A 20,444-nucleotide genomic window follows, 5' to 3' on the forward strand; every position below is an offset into this window, starting at 1 on the left:
TGCAAACTGTTAGTTTCAATCCCTTTTGTTTTAAATTAGGAATGAAATTCTCTCTAATTCTGCCTGGTTGCAAGCAGTCTGATACTTTGATAGCATGTTTGTGTTGCAACCTGCCCTCTCCTCCAGCTGTTCAGGCATAAAACAACCAAATGTTGGTCTGAGGAGGCAGACGAACCTGTTACTGGCGGTCCAGTGTTTGGGTTGAGGTTGTTTAACAGCAAGTTCACCTTTCCTGAGAAATGGGAGCTGTGTGGCTGTGACTGCCCAGGTGGCCGCGGAGCAGGAGGGGCCTGTTGGGAAGGGGGCACTACTGCAGCAACTCAACCTAATGTCACACTCTCCCATGTAAGATTATTTAAAAGATTTAAAGCTCAGATGCAGATGCACGATCACCAGTCCTTTGGAATGAGGATCTCTGTTTTGATTCATTCAGAACTGCTTGCTGCTAACTGGAGTTTGCATTCTGTTAAAATGTCTTTGACACATCAGCTCCTTCTGCACTGATCAGACTCGGGAGCCTCTTTGGTTTTCCAGCCCAGATAATGAATCCAGAGGGCTGAAAACTAAGCCAGGTGTTTGCAACTTTGTCCTTCTTTAAGAGTGGGAACAAATGCCGTTCCCAGATGACCTTGAGCAGCACTTGTGCCTTCTAACGAGGTCTCATCCCATCCCTGCTGGGCAGTGGCACAGGTGTTACAGATTATGGAGCTGGAGCCTACATTTTGGGCCATGATTCTCTTTGTCTTTTTTGGTTCGTGCAATGCAGAATGGTGAGCTGTCCTGTGGCGTGTTCTGCAGCCAGTGGCTGCTCAGGAAAATGCCTGGAATAGCAGACATACTGCCTATTTAGAGAAAGAAAAAAGTGAATTAGCATATTGACCTTACTGGAACATGCAAATCACTTGCTAGGACTCAGTTTCTGAAATGAATTCCCATAACGTGTGTATTAATTCTTACAGAGATTATTAAAAGGATTTGTGAGATTATTCTGAGCTCAGACAGCAATAAATGTCAAGGTTTTAACTGAGGAGTTGTGGAAACCAGCAATAGTTGTGGACTATCTTGAATAACCATGTTAGTGTTTAGCTCTTGGAAGACTTTCTCACCCTGGACTGTGTTGTGTTAAAAGTATAAATGTTAATAGTACTTTTAAAGAGTTCTCTGGTTTTAAAAAAAAACAACAAAAAACAAACCCACAAAAAACCCCAACATGTTTTAATAGAGAAAAACCCCCAATTTTTGTATCCTTTTATGTGATTTTTTTTGTTAGGTGTTTGTGTTGTCTGGTTATGGAGTTGGTCACACTCAGTAACTTTAAACCACTTGTATTTTTTAATTTTAATTTGTCTAAATGCTTGTTGAAAGTTATTACACATTTGTAAACATTATTTAAAGTGCAAATTAAATTGAAGTCATTGCGAAGTACTTTAGGGGAGAACAGATGGGAAAACAATGCCATGCCATGATGTGTTTTCTATCGTTTCTAGAAGTCGCTGAGAGCATTCTGCTTGAACCTCTTCTGAGCGCTCCGCTTAGCGAAAGGACAAAGGACTGACATGAAGACAGAAGATGCCGCTGCGCCGCTGCCTACACCTGCCTGTCAGAGCTGCCTTGCGTGCCGCCGGTGCTGTTTGTGCCATCACCGGGCGGGCACACGACGCGAGCAGCCTCACGGGCCGCCCGCAAGAGCTGCCGGCTGGGTGACGGCGGCTCCCCCTCCAGCGGGGCCGTGCTGGGCCGTGCCGTGCGGGGCGGGCGCGGGGCGGCGGGAGCTGCCGGAGCCGCCTCCCAGGGCGGGGCGGGCCGGCCGCGGCAGCGGCGGCGGCGGGAGGAGCAGCAGGGGCCGCCGCGGCCGCAGCATCGCGGCGCGGTGGCGGGGATGGAGCCCTGGAAGCAGTGCGGGCACTGGCTGATCAGCTGCAAGGTGCTGCCGCCCAACCACCGGGTGACCTGGGACACGGCCCAGGTCTTCGACCTGGCGCAGACGCTGCGCGACGGCGTCCTGCTCTGCCAGCTGCTCAACAACCTCCGCAGCCACTCCATCAACCTCAAGGAGATCAACCTGCGCCCTCAGATGTCCCAGGTGAGGCCGCTCCCCCCCAGCCCCTGTCCGCTGCCCGCGGGGTCTTTGCCGGGACTTGTGGCGGAGCGGGACCCGCGGGCTGCGGAGCGGGATGCGCCCGGGGCCGCTGCCTGTCTGCAGCCCGAGCCTCCGCGCCTGCAGGGCGCTGAGCGTGAGCGGAACCCGGGGCACTCCTGGCCGGGCACCTTCCCTGCGTTGTGCCGTCCAGCCCGAGCTCCCTGCGTCCCGTGCCGGGCGCTGGGACAGGGCGCAGCTGAGCGCCGGGCTGGCGGTTCCCGACACTCCGTGAGGGCTCGGGCTGGAGCACCCCGGGCCCGTCGTGGGGTGGCCGTGCTAAGGAGAAGTTCCCGCAGTAGTCCCAGGGTCACCATTTTAACATCTGCGTGCGTTACTGTTTAATGGGAGCGGGCTAAAAATCAAACGACCTCTCGCTTCTGGTGGTTCTGGCTGCTCCTGGGAGGTTGGTGGCGAGGGAGAGCGCCGGGCCGGCGGGGCCGGGGAGCTGAGCCCGCCCGGAGCGGCGGAGGCAGGGCAGGGGCTGTGGAAGCGGCGGGTGAAGAAGCCCTGGTAGCGCCAGTCAGCTGCTCCTGCCACCTTTTGTGACTTACAGTGGCGAGGTGAATGGAGAGGGCTGATAAGTAACGAGAAATCGTGATCTTGATAGCTGGTTGCCTGTGTAGTACTATTTTTAATTTTTTAAAAATTATTGGCTAATGGAATCATTATTTAATGCCTAAGTGTAATTCCTGATTCTGCTCTGTTTTAAATGCGATTTTTAGTTTGGACTGACGTTTTTGTTACTGTGACTCATAAAGTTGGCTTCAGATATCAAGATAAGATTATATTAATAATTCAAGAAGAGACTATATATACTAGACTTCCTGTCACTGCTTCGTGCACACCTATGCCTCGGAAGAGATGGTGGCAGCCAAGCAGATGTTGTTTGGAAGGAAACTAACTTCTGAGCCTCTCATGCGTTTTAAAACATTAAGAAACAGATACACTGTAACATTTCAGTGTTGTGGTTCTCTTTTTGATTTATAGTAACAAATTGCCATTCGCGTTTATGATGTTAACAAAAAGCAGTGGAGTGAATTATACTACTTTGTCCACGTCTCTGTCGATGTTTGGTTACAAACCCAGTCATTTTATTTGTTATTAATTCTTTCTTTTAGCAGCTATGTCTTACTGCCAAGGCAGCGTTTCCTGGAAGTTCAGAGTGAAAAAAGGAAAAACATAGTTCAGCTAGTCAGAGTCAAAGCTCTGAGACTCTTGCACTAGACGCGAATGGTTCAAAGGCTATCTCTGTGTACTTGAGAGCTCAAGTGCTTGCTTGAATGGCATATGCAGAGGCAATACTTCATCTGAGTGATGGAGCACAAAGGGTGGGCTTCTCTCACTGGCAGAAATCCAGTTCAGCTTTTTCTCTGCACCTTTACAACTTGAGACTTTAAGCACTTGCTACACCAGAGCCTTGGTGTGTGTGTATATATATATATTTAATGAATTAGAAATGTGTCGTCATGATATTTTTGAGATGGCCAACTCATTGCATCAATTTGAATTCTAGATTAATGTTGATTATCTGGACCATTGTTACTTTATTTTTGATGAATTAAAACTCTGGTGGTCTCCTTCTGTCTACTGAATTTAAGTTATGAAAATGCTTTGTTGTCTTCATTGTTAGAGCAGTTTTGGGAATCAAGATTAATATTTATTTCTCTAAGTATGTTTGAACTATGGATTATAATTGTAATCCTGTAGATTATTTACAAGAGTTGTCTCATTGTGTGCTGTATGCCTGAGGTACCTGCATCCACAGTGCTGCAGACAACTCTCTCCAGTGGTGCATTTCTCTGCCCTACACTGATTCTAGCCTTTAAACAAAGGGAACTGTTGTTGGATCAAAATCTATAATGGATTACTCTACGTAGTGTTGAATTTACTGGGAATGTTACCTTTGTGTTCTGCGAGTTCAAGATTCAGTGGTTTTACTGAGGTTCTGTGGGTTTTTTGAAAAGTGGACACCCTTTCTGCTGGAAAAGATCACTCAAGTGTAAATTTCAAAAATTATTGAAATTGACATTCTGCCAGTTTCTTGTAATTTGTGGCTGAGACTGTAAAGAGCTCATAGCAATAACTTCTGGAGAAGTCTCAATGGCTTGAAGATTACTCACTTGGTGAGATCTGCTTGGAGTTGTGCCTGAAGCTGTGAGTTTTGTCAGAATAGTACTTGTCAGTAAACTAGTATTACATCATAGTGGATTTGGATCATGAAGTTGCTGTATCATAGGATCTTGGGGTCTTGTAGAAACACTAGTTAGCTCACCTTTCCTTGTGGGGTAATGGGTTATAGGCACTGGAGGCAGAGCAGGGTGGGAATTATGTTGGTCACTGACTGCAGAGTCTGTCTGAAACTGCTGCAGTGCCTGTACTGCTGAGCTGTTTGAACTTCATATGGCCCTTATTCCTCATCTTCTGAAACTGACCTGCAGCTCCTGTACTCCCTGATCTGATGTTGGTTTCTTCCACTAAGTCTTAGAATGGGTCAGGGCACTCTTAATCCATACAGAGACTGAGAAGGGTGGGTGAAGGCTTTGTGAATGGGCCTCATTGAGGGCAGACTGATTTTGGCCTTGTCTCTTACTGCAGTTGATGTTTGTCAGGCCTTTCTCTATGAACCAAGTTTTTGTGTCTTGGGGGCTACTTACAAATGCAGCAGTTCCAAAGAGCAGGAAGGTGAGAGGTGGTGCCTCAGGCAGACCTAGGAGTAGGTGTCAGTTGTCTGATGGAAGTATCAAGTCTTTTCTGTTTTGTTACATATTTATTTTTTCAGAATAAATGCGACAGGTCACACATCAGTGATGCTTTGCCTGGTAGCCCTTGGTAACCCTTTATAAGCCACATCAAACGTGCAGAGGGATTGTGGCTGATGCTGCAGTGCCAGATGCTGCTTTTGGTGGAGCACTGTTGCTTTGCTGGGGCAGGAGCAGAAACTGAGATTGATGCTCAGCATTGCAGCAGAAATGTGCTTGACCAGATGGCATGGGGTCTGTTTTTTAGGCTGGCTGGTATGGGGCCTTGTCCCATCACCAGCCATGCACCTTGCACTACAGCTGTTCTCATGGGTGGGCTGTTTTATGTGTTTGAGATCTGTGGATTCTGCCCCTTTACCTTTTTGGAGGTAATGCCTGTACAAGAGAAGTGTCTCAGTGGCTTTAGGGTGTAAAACATTAGGGTTTGAACCTTTTGAATGCTGTCTGTTTTCATCTGCATTACTGTTTCTTTATGAAAATATGTATATTTGATTAGTGGAAGTTGTCCTTTGAAGAACAGAAGCTGATTCAGTCAGTTACACTTTCCAGAAAGTGAGCCTCTGATATTAAAAGTATAAACCTTGCATATATAAAAGCTAAGCAGCATTGAGCCTTTCTCTTCTGGATTGCGAGCTCAGTGCTGTGGGGCTCCTGTCTGAGAAGCTGGTGTGTCTTTGTGTGAGGTCCCCTGTGAATAATTACACGTGGGCTTTGTATGAGGTTGGAAATTCAGGTTCAGGGGCATGTATGTCCAGGATTTTTTCCACTTTGAACAGAACAGGAAAATGTTGGTTCTATTAAGAACTCTTGTGTCAAGGCTCAAACTCACTTTGCTGTTTGAACTCCCACGAGCTAACAATTTGAGTTACTTCAACCTGTGTGTGCCATCAGACAAGGGAATGTAAGAGATGGATCAAGTAATACCTTTTGGCCTTTAACTGTAGGGGAGCCTGCCTGACTCAGTGTTGTGGAAGTGGTGTTATTGCAGGCACCAAACACTTCAACACTAGCTGCTGGGGATGGAGCTAGAAAAGGGAATTTGCTAAATGAGTAAAGGAGGTGTGACTGCACTGGTGTGTTGCAGGGTTCCCTTGAAGTGAAGCATCAGTCCCTGGTGACAGTGAGGCAGAGGATGGAGATCAGTGTCTGTGTCTTCAGAGCTGTTCACTGTAGTCACTCACTTGCCTCAGATGCTGCCTCTTGGCAATGCAGGCTGGTGAAAGTAATAAAAATAGAAGTGATCCATAACAGAAAGTACTAATCCTAATATTTAATCATCATCAGACAAGAATTTAAGTAATTTATCACCAGAAATGTAAAACCTAAACCAATGGATTATGATGGATTTGCAGAAGATGTCATCTGTTTAATGCTTATCTTTTAGCTTTAATACTTTGCAAGCTAGTTTTGAAATGGTTTTTGCAAGGCATTTAGTTAACTCGTGAGAGATTGCTAAACAGGAAAACAGCACTTAATGCAATAGTGCCATGGGAGTTTACCTAAAGGGGATGCTGACAGAGATTAAATATTAAAAACAACTATTTCCTATTATTCTAATAAAAATAAAATACCCCTCACTTAGTCTTAAAAGTTCAAATACTTTCTAATTTTAGGGAGTTACTTTTTTGGTGTGACCATATTGTCCAAAGGAAGTTGGTTATCTTGTCATTCATGTCGTATTTTGGTGCGGTGACAGGGCTTTTGTGCAGGAGTTTATTTTTCTTGATTCCGGTGGTGTCAGGTAGTCTCAGGATGTGGGTGTGCTGAGTGAGACAAGCCTCCCTGTTTCCTCTGCTACTGCCTTTGGCTTGGAGCTTCCCCATTCCCCCAGCTGACCACCCTGATCTCCTGCCCCGAGTGTGCAACCCCTCTGTGAGCTCCCTGCAGGTGGGTGTGCTGTGACAGTTTGAGAAAAACTGTATTTATCTAAATGTAAAACTTCTTGGGCTTGAACACAGATTTAGAATCTGGTTCAGTTTTTGTCAGTGTAGAAACAAGAGATGTATTTAACTCTTGAATTCTTTGAATCTTACTGTATATTCACATACATCTAAAAGAATTCAGTTGTTTGAAAAATATTTCTAAACTTTTCAAATGTTTTAAATCTCTTTACTTACTTGCTGGTGCTTTGGTCCACTTAGCATCTTCACTACATTTATTTCCATGATTCATTTGAATGAAAACTATATTTGCCATAAGATTTATTATCCAGAAAAGGTGTATTTATACATGTGTAAGTTATGTGTACATATGCATATCTTGTATGTGTTGGACTTGATAAAATATTTTGAATAAGTATTTGTTTAAAGCAAAACCTTAATATGACCTCTGTTCTGTTCGAAGGAAAGACTGATGAAAAAGTAGTGACCTGGTTTTTCTAGGTAATTCTTCCTACCTTAAGAAGGTGAAGAAAATAGCTCTTGAAAACTGATGTAATGATTTTAATTGATTCTTTTTTTGTCAGGGGGAAGGGAAAACTGTAGTTGTACTCTATGGTAAAGCTTATTTTACATGCTATGTTTATTGTACAGTTATTAAATGCAGCATATGCATCTTGCCAAGAGATGTCTCGAATGTTCCCTTCTGCACAAAATTTTGGTGTGCTGACAGCTATGTAATGCATTAATAGAAAAAAATATTTGTGCTGGTTTCTCACAGAGGCTGTAGCATCTGCCAGCAGTGGATGATATAAATTAATGTCTGTGTATGGCATGCTGCTGTGTCATGTGGGAAAAGCCAAGTTTTTTTCTGAGCCTTTTCTGACAAAAGTGAGAGACCTGTGATAGTGGCAAATTGAAGGACTGCTTATGAAAAGATGCTAATCAGAAGGGTTAAAGAAGAGAGCTATGTATATGAAAAGTAGGAGGATATAATCAAGGGAAACAATATTAACTACAGAGAATGGTCATAAGAGGTTAGGAAGCTGGTTTGAAAAGGGTATCAGCAAGCAAGACACTTAAGAATTTTGAAATTGATCGCAAGATAAGTGCAAAAAACCAATCTGGATATGCTGTGTTATTCTTTAATGATAATGGATAATGGCTTTATCAATGATGGCATGCCAGTCTCTGTTGTAACCTGCTGCCTTAGGCCTGTGAGGTGCAGGAGGTTATTTGCCAGGCTGCAGCTCTGCACATCAGGCTGGGTTAGCAAAAAACAGCAGTACAGTTTGTGCATTGGGAGATAGAGGGTCTTGGATTTCTCACATGCATCTCTTTCCGCTCTCCTTTGAAGGTCAAAAGAGTTGATGAAGTCATAGCTGTAAAGAAGGAAATACAGAGGGTAAGGAGAGAAAGGGCTTCAAGGCAGCTGCTAGGGGTGGGGGGCAGACCCTGCAGGGTGGTGGTGCATCCATCCTGGCCATGCCAGCAGGGAGCTGGCATAGCTGAGCCTGGCTTTCACTGGTCTGGGTGCTGGGGAGCAGGGTTAACTGGGAGCAGCAGCTGGCTGGCTGGTGAGAGGCACGGGCACAAAGGGTTTCCAGAGCATGGTTTGATCTTGCTGAAATAGAGGACACCCTTTGCTGAGGTAATGTTGGCTCCCAGACCAGCAGCTGACCCCGAGAGGAATAGGGCAGTGTGTGTGGCTGCCCAGGAAAGCCACTGGGGTGTGCTCCCCTCTGTGTGCTGCCACATGCTGGGGGAGAGGGCAGCAACTCTCCAGACCCGAGTGTGTCACCGAGTGTGTCACCGAGTCACCGCCTGGAGCAGGAGGGGAGTCCTGGCTCGTGCCCTGATTGTGTGGGTGTCTGAGTACAGAGGAATATGTATTGTTCTATTAGATCACTGACAGTTTAATCTTCTTTAAGTTTTGCTTTATATAGAGGGGCTAGTTTTTGAACTTGTTCCTACAATACTAAAATTGTACCTCTAGTTCTTTAAGGACCAAACGGAACAAAATCCCCCATCAGAAACCTTTGATTTTTTTCTCTGCTTTCTGTTGCTGTGAAATAGCATTGTGGTACTTCCATCTCATTCCATAATACTTCATAGCATTCTATTATTTCAGTATTTCAAAAATTCAGTTTCACAGAGAAGTATGAATTGATGTGCAATTTATAAAATGGCTATTAATTTCTTCCCCTACGCTTTTTAGTGTACTTGGCGTCACCTGGAGCTACCTTTTCTTTCCTCTTATTTTGCTTTGACAAGTGGTGTTTAAGACTTGAGGCATTGTGAAATACCAGCTCTTTGCTAAGACTTATGATGTGTAAAATGCAATCTGAACTGACATCTTTGAATTTTTATATTTAAGAGAAAGATGTTCTCTCAAAGCTCAGTGGATGCTATTGGGTTCAGTTCACCACATTGTCAAGTGAGAATATATCTTCTGGAAAAATATGGGTCAATAACCCTTTCTGTCATCCTATACTAAATGTCAGTAGTGAACGTCTTGGTAACATGAAACACTGAAGGACTATTAGTAGGATATTTGTTTCTTTGTATATTCATAACATGAAATATTAGACACAAATTGCATACTATGGAGGTATTGTAGCAATTTGTATAAAAGCCACTCATGTCTTGTTTAAAATGCTCTTGCAGACCTAGCAGGTATAGTTCAGATGTCTCACATTACAATCCAAAATATTTTTGGCCTTTATTTTCATTCAGAATTTTATTTTATAATTGGTTAATAGGTATTCAGTTAGTCTCTCTGTACTTACTTTTTTTCCTCATTCTAGTCCTGAAACTTATTTTAAATCATATAGAGATTATAGTATGATTGCCTTGTGGAAACAAACAAATAACAAAACCCAAACCAAAACAAACAAAAAACCCAAAAAAGGCAACAAAAAAAAGCGCCACCAAAAAACACAGAAAACACATTGCACAATGTTGCTGTAATCAAATATTTTCTGAAAAAGCCTCCAACCAACCCAAACCAAAACCACCCAACAAAGCAAGGCATTTTTAAAGCATATTTTTAACTGGTAAAGCTTAGCAGAACAAGATGATTTGTATTTCCAAAATCCTTAGATATACCCTTTAATCCTTAGTGCCATCAAATTTACCTATTTGTTTCTGAGTTGTATGATGGTATGTGCTGTTTAATCCATGCTTAGGATGTTTTGTACCATTGCTTGTTCCTTTATTCACACTGTTTCTACAGGGAACGAAGCCTGAGAGTCAACTGAAATAGAATGATTAGAGCTCAGCTCTTAATGTTAATTGTCAAAGCAGTCTGACTTCACTGTTGTGCAGGAAATTTGATGCTTTAAGAAATGAACATGTTATTTTGCTTGTATACACTTAAAACTTAGATACTGTAGTAATTATAGCATCATCATAGCTTGTATAATTCCTTGTGCTCGGCTTGTATGTTAGCAGCCAAAATTTAAATTGTACTTATGTGCTTCAGTGAGTGACTTCAAATTCCCACCAACCACTGCCTCATGTAGCAGTGATGCCTTTTGTCAGCCAATAAAAGGCCATGAGGGCCATTTTCCCCTCTGAATTGCTCAGGATGTATGAATAAGGATGTCTGATTCCAGCACGGAGAAGGTTAAAGGCAGATGGAGGACCACACTTTCTCCACACTAATGTCCCCTCATATTTTAGCTGTTTCTGGATGGAGGTATGGTGATGTCATAGTGCTACCCTGTGAATTGTAACTTGATGTGAACACTCTTTAATCCCACTTAGCTCTGTAGGATTTAGATCAAGATTCAAATTTCTTTTTCCTGGAAAAAAATGTAGTGTAGGAGAGAACACTAGAGAGAATGTTAAAATTATTGCTATTGCCTGCAGCATCTCTCACTCTCAAAATAGAAAGAGACTCCCTCAAGTGCCCTTGCAGGCTGCTGCCTTTGGGCTTATGGTGAGTTGATGTGTGGTTGGTTGGAAAGGGATTTCTGCCAAGCTTTTAAAAGCTAACTTATTTTGAGGCAGCTATTTTAAAAGCCTCTTCATCCTACTTTGTGGCTCAAATTTTGCATTTCACTCTAGTACCAGTTTTGCTAAATTGTGTGAAGTTGTGTCCGGAAATATTTAGGTTTCATTTTCTTTTAATGGTTTACCCTCCGCATGTGTGCACTAAGTGATGCAGCGTGTCAGGTTGGATCACATTCTCTTCTCTTATTTTTAAACATTGTTGAAAAAATCCTGCTGAGCTCTGATTTCCCACTTTCCTTTTTTTTTCCTTTTTTTTTTTTTTTTTCTTTTTTTTTGGTGTATGGATCTCACTTGGCTTTTTGAGTGCTTGATGTGAAGTAAAGTAACAATTATTTTTGGTCCATACCCCAGAGGGCTTGTTTGGGATGTGTGTGTGTCGTCTTAGCAGAAGTATTTGGTTTGTCTGAATTCTCAGAGCATTTTTAAAAGTGCAGAACATGTTAAAATTTTAAGTGGTCTTTAACAGGTGTGTCATGTCCTGAGGTTTTATGGGAGTCAAGTAGGGTTAAGTTGAGCCGTTTTGTTTTGATTTCTGCCTGTCCTGATCTTCTTTTTCTCCATCACAGAGGGCAGTCCGCATTTTCCCACCACTGTGCCTTGATGTTAATCACTACAAGTAGTCATGAGAAAGTTATTCAGGGTCTGTGTTCATTCAGTTTGCATTTGTGGTTGGCAGCACTGAATATGGTGATGCATCTTCTCTGTGGATTGTGCTGAGGCCGCTGGTTTCACTGCAAGTGTGCTGAACAGATGGCACTCTTTGTAAAGCTGAGGTTTAACTCCCCGATTGTTTTCAATGATGCCTTCAAGCAATATTGTTAGTTAGAAGGACTGTGCCTCAGAAGGTGCTGGTAGCTACTGGTACTGTGCTGGTGCAGGTTTTATGAAGCTCTGTGGAAGTGACTCCTGTAATCCTATCGGAATGCCTCTATAGTTGTGTCCTAGCCCTATAGTTTCCCTTTCTGCTGAAGACCCTGGTGCAATGATTAGTCGAGATGAAAGACTTTGCCTGGGACATTTATCTGTTAATGCAGAGAGTGAAGGGAGAGTGTGGATGTAGGGATAGCTGAGCTGTGCTGGCTACAGGGTGGGCTGCACTTCATGAGAAGCTCCTGAGAAGCACACTGGAAGGTATTTCAAATTTGTATGTCTTTGCAGCTATAATTGCTCAGATTCATAGACCCCTGGGGAATCTGCTTAATTTAAGCTATCTGCTTTCTCTTTTCTGAGAATGTAGGTTTTTTGTAGCTTGGAAGCCCCATAGTGCATCGTGTTATTTCAAGAGCACAGGCTCTAGCAATATTAATGTAATGTGAATTATTCTCTAGTGTTAAAAATACCTGCTATGAAGTAAAAAAAAATACGTGATTGAAACAAAAGAAATTATTAATTATTTGCCATGACCAATGGGAGAAACATAGGAAAACAACAACTAATTAAAAAGTCCTGAAACAAGAGGGCAAATGTATTATGTAACACTGTCTCTTAGCATACCTCACTAGAACTAAGCCTGAGGGGTGGATCCTTCCATCACTAGTATTACAGTAATTGTGAGTGCATGTGGCCTCTGCTTAGCAGCAAAGAAAGGCTTAGATGTTCTTTTTTGGGGTGAAAGTGCTGTCTTGGTGGGGTTTGTCTGTGTAGGCATTGTAAAGGTAGTTGTTATATTAATTAAGGACTTGTTCCTTCTGGCGCAGAACCTGTGTCCATTTCCATGCAATGGAATGGCTTTTAAAAAGTGCTTGTCCAAATCTGAGGCCCAAAATGCAGAACCACAAATATATTTTGCTAAATGTTTAGGTTTGGAAATAACTCCTAAGTTACGTATCATTTAATTCCAGTGAGAAACAAATGATTCCATCTAATCTTGTGTCTAATCTAAAATTTGCGATGAAGCAGTCCAGCAGCAAAGTTAGCCCTGAAAATGCCATTCTTGGAAGATGTTTTTAAAAGTATTTGGAAAAGAAATGGGATAGTATTCAGGGTTTTTTTTTGTTTTGTTTTGTGCTGGTGAGTATTAGAGTTTGACCTCAAAATCTAGTGTTTCGTGTTAAAGTTTAAAGAACTTAAAATGCTTTTCATCTTTATTTGAAAGAATAGCAGAATTTTACATGTTAGGGTTTCTGTAGAATATTTCATTTTCATGATGGGTCTGCTAGTGACAACCTTTTTCCAATCTTCCCTGTTTCTCACATTTTTCTATCTTGACTCAGGTGGCTTGATGTCACCTCTCAGAAACCCAGACTGCTCTGTGTTTAATACTGCTGTGATGATTCTGGAGTTATAAAAATTACTATTTTCCCCACCTTTCTTTGTCTATAATTCTAATTTATTTTGCCTCATCTGTTCTGCAGCTTGTTTGTGCTTGTGTGCTCAAACTGGTCTGTATTACTTTCACCTTCAACATTTGCCTTCCCCTCCCACCTGTATTTTCTTTTCCTGCCAGTACATGTGTTTCCTCCTTCACTTCATTTCTGATGCTCTTTCTTCCGTTCAACTGTTTCCCCTTCCCTGTTGTCTCTGCTGTTCCTGTTGGCTTCATTCCTCTGCAGGTTGTCTGAAATCTGTTTCCTACATGGGTAAGAGCGCATCTCCTCCGGAAGCTGTGTGGATGTTGGGCATGAAGGCTCTGATGGAAATTATGCTTTTAGGACCAGTGAAAATGGGATTCAAGGGACCACACAGCGCTTGACCAGCAATCTCATGTTGGGCTATTTTAAATTGCCTTTCAGTGACTACTTCTGGTAAATGATGATTGCTTTGCTTTCACCTGTTATTTTAAAAGTTTCTGCTGCATCTCTGTTGCGGTCAGAGCTTTGCAACATATATGACAGGGTTCCCAAAATTGTTTTGCTGCTTTGCTCCAGGTGACTGGGCAGATCACTCTGGTGGAATGATGGCAGCTAGTGCTGGCAGCCTGCAGGGTGAATCAGACTGGAAACTTGTTATTTTCAAAGGCAGAAGCACTTGATTCCTGCCCTTGTCACCAACCTCTGCAGATTTATGCCACTGCTCCAGTGCTTAAGCAATATTATTCTGTGGCTGTGTCCTGAGGAGCAGGTGGGGATGGGAATGGTAGTTATTTTTAACCACTTCTCAGATTGATTTTCAAGGTTGCTTGCAAGGCAGAAATAGCCAGTCCTGCTAGCCAGCATGTTCATCCTGCATCTCCTTTGTGCTGGACATCAGTCTCAGTGGTTTCTGTGTCTTTCCAGTGAGTTCCACTCACTCTTCAGAGGCTGATAGACATCATAATTATAATTTTGCTTCCCAGACTCACTATTTACATTCAAAGTGAGACAACCACTACACTGAGTATCTGAATTGTGGGATACAGGCTGCTACACAATGATGTCCCTGAGGGCTTACCTTCATAGTGAATAGTTTGTTTCTTCTGGTTTCTGCAATTTTGCTTGTGTGCTCTCTGTGGATGGGCACAGTCTTCATAGGCCTGCAACTTCTTCAAGGAAGTTGCAGGCAGGAAAGTGGTGATGCCCAGCTGGTTATCCCATGGAAGTGGATGTGCTGTCAGTGATAGCTCAAGAAGGTCAAGACATCAATGTCCAGTAACTGTTCTGTAAATGTGCACCTTTTGTCTTGGTTTGTTCATGCTATTTCTCCAATTGAGGCTGAAGCAGTTCAATGTTACCATTTGTTAGTTATTTTTTTAAAGCTTCTCATGGGACTAAATACAATTTTTTTCATGCAGTTTCTTGGTTTAATGGAGAATATGCATTTGAACAGTAATTGTCATACTCATCCCTTTATGCTAGCTGGTGTTATGGTTTCATAGAATTTGGAGTACTAGAGCAGCTTTAAACTATTTGTTTCACAATGAGATACTGATGAGAACTTAATCCAGGTCAGTGACTTCTGTACTTTAATATTGGGTCTTAATCCAGGTCAGTGATTTTTTTACTTTGATATTGGATCTTTCATAACTTGTAAATAATTTGCCTCAGATACCTTTTCAGAACTGAAACATGCTGCTGTGAGGAAGTGGCTTTTGCTTCATTTTCTATCATGCTTTCCTCATCAAGGTTTGCATTGCAAAGTGTAGCCTCCCCTTTTATGCCTCCTTTAACTTTCCTTACTGTATGTAATTGTGAGAATGACTAGGGAAATGCCTTTTAAAATTTGTTCTACTCTAGTTTAATCATCTTTTTCAACCATTCTAATTTCTCTGTATTTTCTTGACAATTATTAGTGTCCCCAATGGAAAATAAACTAGGGATCTTGATTGCTTGTAGATTTCACTGTGAGGGACCCATAAGCCAATAATTTGTGTGTGGTGGTTTTTTGTCCCTGTACTGGCTTTGAAATGGGTAGGATTTTTTTTTAAATAGAAACTTTCACGTTTTCATAACAGTAATCACTGAGAAAAAGAAGTGATTTCCATATTGTTCTGTCAGGATGTCTTTGGATTTTCTATGCATGTTCTTGAGTGTCCTCTATTGCAAACAAGAAATTACCACATTTAGCAGACAGTAACACGACTTGTTTTGACAGATAAGGAAATGGGACAATTTACTTTTTGCTAGTTCTCTGCAGTTGTCAAAAAAATTAATCAGAAATACCCTTGAGTGGTAAGGCATATTGGTATTGAAAAGGGAATGTCATTTGAACCACAGTTTATTGGTCCCCTTGCCATTCTTCAAGAGTCATTTTCCCTGTGAATTACAGTGAGCAGACTCGTACAAACTTCAGGTTGTGTTCATTGATGGCAGGGTGTGCACCTGACAGGCCCTTAGCAGAAGTGTGGGTACCTTGTGTCTCCTTCAGAGAGAGGGAGAGGGCTCCTCACTGCCCTGAGGAGACTCGAAGCAGGTGGGAACACTTGAGCAGAGAGGCCGTGGGAGAGTTTGTCAAGAATTTGTGTGGAGGTGCTCGTGTCCTGATGGGGTGGCCTCTTGCTGGTGGCAGATCTGGACAGATTTTGGTAGAGCTGTGAGTCATGTTCAGAGGCTCACTTGGGTCAGTTGTGTGTGGCACAGCTGTTTGCAGCGGAACAGTGAGTCACAGACTTGTGAGTTTCCAGTCCTCGCTAAAGAACGTACCCACATAGCTGCTCTTGTGGTTTCATTTAGAAATAAGTAGCAGTGCAAGAGTTTAATAATTAGACTGACTAGGTCAAGTAATTACTGTATACTGATTTCTGGGGTTTTTTAAGAACACATATTAAGAAGTGGCCTGTTATTGTCACAAATGGAAAAATGCTTGTTTCTGAAAAAAGTGAATAGGATCTGAATAAAAATATTTCCTATAGCTGGAAAATTAGTTGCAAGGGTCTATTCTAATTGTTTTGCCTAATTACTCTCCTGTCCTTGTTTCACATAACCTCACTTATTCTGATCTATTAAAAGGCTGTTGCTGAATATTTTTTTCTGTCTAGTTGTTCATGCTAAAGTATCGTCTTGCAACAAATCAAACAAGTTAGTTTTCTGCTACATGGACTCCTTGCTGCTATTGTGCTTATCTGACTTAAAGGCAAGAATCAGCCTTGCAGTGTTGTCGTGTCCATTTTTCTGAAAATCACTATTGTTGCTTCTCCAGTGCTGAGAACCATCTCCATAGAGAGGCAGAGAAAGAGCTGTCATTGTTATAAATTCCCAGTTACAAATTGCATATATATTGATTTTGTTTCTCTTTCTAATCTTGTCTCAATAAGCTATTATGCCTTTTAGATGATAGTCACCAATCCAGGATCATACTGTGTTTTATTTAGATTTCATTTTATTTAGCTGATTAGTCTGTAGAACAAAACAATAGTAAATAAAACCAGACATAAAATGAGGTTTTCTAGACAAAATCTAGACATTCTTGCAGCTTAGCTCCAATGTTTACATCCAGTGTTGGCATTCAGTATGTTATTTATAAAAACCACCTAAGGAACCATTTGTGTTGAAGCGATGTTCTGTTAGGCAATTAGTAAGCTGATGCTTGTGCAGAGGGCTGGAAGTATGTTCCAGCAGCTGCTTGTACTGCTTCTGTATGTGCTCTTTTGGATAACAGGTTAAAAACAATATTTGCCTACAGCTTGCAGGCAGATGCTTTCCTTGTCCCTATATTAGGTTGTATGTTTTCCTTTATGCATGCATCAGTGCCAAAACCAGTTATGGGTTACTGCTCATGCAGAAATTTTTAGCCATGACAGGAGTCACTGTTGGTTTTTATGTAGCTTTGTGTAAGTAGCCAGTATCTTGCTGTGATTTTGGTGTTCCTCTTTAAACTGAATGTTATTGATGATGCTGTGTAAGACGACAGGGATGTATTTATACAACCAACTTAAATTGCGTTGTGCTATCACACACCACTGCTAAATTACTAAATATTTAACTAATTCTACATGCCATGAGCATCTTACATTTTAATAGGATTAATTTTATGAATAAAACAGGATCCAGCTCTCTTCACTAAGTTCAGAAGACCAACAGAGAATGAGGACTTCCCAAGTTAGTGGCTCTCAGGTTGCCTTGGTAGATTAGTTTTTCTGGCACTCTTGTCTATGTCTCTTGTAAATTTAAGAGAAATGAAAATACAAGCATGAAACTAACAGTTATTTACACAGCCCTTCTTTCAGGAATGAGGAATACCTTTTACAGGTGCTTTTAAAATGCTTCAAGAAATTTGCTTTTCATGAAGTCACCAATAATGTGTGCAGTGTTCTGAAGTAATTCTCCTGTGAGTCAGTAGCATAAAGACTGGGATGAGTTCTTCACTTCAAAACGATCCTTAACACAGTTTGTCTACGGGCACTTGGAATAATGTGCCAAAACTCCAAGCATGTTGTACTTCAATAACTAAAAATATTATTTTGGTGCAATGTTCTGTAGTTCCCTTCCCAAGGTGATTGTGCAGCAAGAGAGTGGAAACATCTGGTGGCAAGGTACTTGTATTTGACAAGGTACTGGTGGCAGGGTGCCCTGGGTGGTTATTGAAGTGTGACTTTGATCTTCTGCCCTGTGCTGTGAACAGCTACTCCTGGCCTCCATCAGCACCCATTTTTGCAGTCTAAATCACAGGACCTGCCAAGATACAGTAGCAGTAAAGCTCTGTCAGTGTGGCTGGGGGCCTTTTGCACTGCTGAAGGGTCTAGGCATCGTGGCATCTGAGGCTTGGGGCTCAGGGGAGACACTGCTCTGCATCTTGGGCTTCATGCTGCTCTCTTGTTGAAAAGGCAGCTTTCCTGTGTGGTTTTTATGGTCTCCCCTGGACTTTACCTGCTGAAGACTGAGCAACAGATCTTGTCACAATTACATTGGGCTTTCTACTGAACCTGCCTTCATGTTGTTTATGAGTTGTTTGAAACAACCATCTATGTTATGGTTATTTAAGAACAGTTTTCTTAATTGGATTGTAGAAAAATAAGGTATTAGTATCTTAAGACTCAGCACATAGTATTGTTCAGTAATGCAGACTTCTCACTGGTGCTCAGATACTCCATTTAAAACCCTGATTGTATCACATCAAATTGCTCAGCAGACTAAGAGTCCAGATGATGCTAAATTATACTCTGCTGCTCAGGTTTCAAAGTATTTGGTTTATTGACAATGTGATTATTTTAGGCTATTACAAATACTCACTCGTGCTCTAGGATTTTAATTTTTTTCTTCTTTTCATATTTTCATCATCTTTTCATATTTTCATAAATCTCATGAGACCGTGCTCATTTATTTTTTTTCCTACTCTGTGAGATTCCAGATTGACATCCTTTGAAATGAAGTTTTGGACCATTTCTTGGTGTACCTCAACTGTTATTGTGAGAGAGACAATGTATCAGTATGATTTAGCTGTCACATGAAATGGGACACATATAGAGGTGACAGATGAATTTCTATGAGACTCCACTTACTTGCCTCTGCTGAGATGATCACAGCTGTTAATTCATACTAGTGGAAGTAGGTATTTATGCAATTTTGACACATCTCCCACACAAATTTGTGTTGCCTTCAATGATGTGTTTCATTTTGGCAGACAGCTTGGAGTGAGTGAATGCAGGCTTTTAGACAGTAAGTGCCTATGATGGTGTACAAGTGGAATGTTTTATGTCCACTGAACATTTCTTTCACTGTTTGTCAGCCTTCTTAAGGAAGGAAGCCTACTGCAGTTTCACCAAGATTCATCTGATTTTAAGATGGTGGTGTAAATGAAGGTTCTAAACTTACCAATTCTTGTGTTATACAGATACTTCACTTGAATCCCCTAATTAGGAGGGTTACACGTCACTGAAAAAATGAAGTGCAGTTTGCCTAACACTGGCTGGATTTCAGAGTGTCATGGTGGAAAACAGTTGTGGGTAAAAGGATGTAGAATTGCCTTTTCCCTCAGAATTTTTGGGAGTTGAGAGCTCTCAATGGTTTTGTGTCCTATTTATCACAGGAATTGCAACTGTGGATCAAACCACAGTTTCATCTTCTTCACCACTGACATCCAGACCAGATTCTTCAGAACAGTAGTCTGTTCCCATAGGGAGCAGTGGAGGATGTAACACCCAGGGAATTTTGCAAAATGCATGTGCTGAAGCTTGTTTTGTGCCCCAAACATTCATTATGCTGGTTTGTATTACGGCTCATTACGCCATTGCACTCTGCTGCATAAGGCACAGTACCCCAGTAATCTGTAGTTGTGGTCTTCTGTTTTAAGAAGGATGTAATAAAATGAAAAAAGTTCAGACAAGGGCAGTAGAGGTTTTCAATTGTATTATACAAGCAATAGAAAATGAGGAATTTGTCAGCTTTTGGCAAGAGGCAACATAGGGAGGGAGACTAAGAGAGGCCTGAGAAAAGAGAAAATTATTTGCTATCCTTTCCAGTGTGGAAACAGAGGGGGTGTCCAGTGGAAATGTTAGGTAGCACTTTTGAGATGCCACTGTATGGCACTCAGTGCAGGAAGGATGGCATTTGGTGGCAGGTCAATATGTTGAAGCTCCAGGGAACATCACAAGGTGTGAAAATGTAGTCAGGACACTATACAGTCACTGAGTTTATGCCTCCAATCCTGCAAATTTACTTATGGAGTTTGCTTTTCATTCATGACTATTCCCACTGTTTTGTGGTTTGGGCTTTTGGACTTATCTGTTCTACTTACTTGACTTGCAATCCTTGAAGTATTCTCTGAATATATTGGAAACCCCTGTCCTTGCCACGGAGAGAATGGTCTAATAAACTGCAAACCTGAAGTGACACACCAGCAAAAATAAAACAGTGAATTTTTAAAATAGGTAACTAGAGGACAGTCAGGTTCATATTGGGCAATTTGTAGAGAGCTGTACTTGCATCCTTAAGGTCTTTTAGGAATTTATTCCATAACCTTAAGAGTTTGGAAAAGAACACACATGTAATTCAAGAAAACATTTAAAGTATTTAATGAATCACGCATGTTAACATTAATGACTGTTAATAAGACTATTGTTCCTTCCTTGTGGAAATCAAAGACCAAGTACATGATCTGTATCTGCTGGTAAGAAATGGAAAAGCACAGGAATTATTTGGGCTAGGTTCACCTTTAATAGGAACTGACAACCCTGTGTAGGTCGTCAGCACCCCCCTCCCCTCCCCAGTTGTGTAGAATTTCCATGCAGGATTCAGCACTGACAGCTTTTGAGACTCTACGTGCTTAGAAAAGAACAAGTTAGTACATTCTAACTGGAAC

The 20,444-nt window shown here is 41.7% G+C and overlaps 1 protein-coding gene across 4 annotated transcripts in view; it reads left to right on the plus strand.

The window, feature by feature from the left end:
* The first annotated feature begins 1,802 nt into the window (after positions 1 to 1,802).
* Positions 1,803 to 20,444, plus strand: part of VAV3 (vav guanine nucleotide exchange factor 3) — a 146,002-nt gene continuing 127,360 nt past the window's right edge. For 2 of the 4 annotated variants that reach the window (XM_064428028.1, XM_064428030.1), the window contains exons 1-2: positions 1,803 to 2,083; positions 8,134 to 8,181. In XM_064428028.1, the coding sequence (XP_064284098.1) occupies positions 1,880 to 2,083; positions 8,134 to 8,181 (252 nt within the window). In that variant the 5' untranslated portion in view covers positions 1,803 to 1,879. The remainder of the gene's footprint in view (positions 2,084 to 8,133; positions 8,182 to 20,444) is intronic. The other 2 variants (XM_064428029.1, XM_064428031.1) reach the window with 1 other exon arrangement.

Source organism: Passer domesticus, chromosome 7 (assembly GCF_036417665.1).
Source record: "Passer domesticus isolate bPasDom1 chromosome 7, bPasDom1.hap1, whole genome shotgun sequence".
Taxonomy (NCBI): Eukaryota; Metazoa; Chordata; class Aves; order Passeriformes; family Passeridae; genus Passer; species Passer domesticus.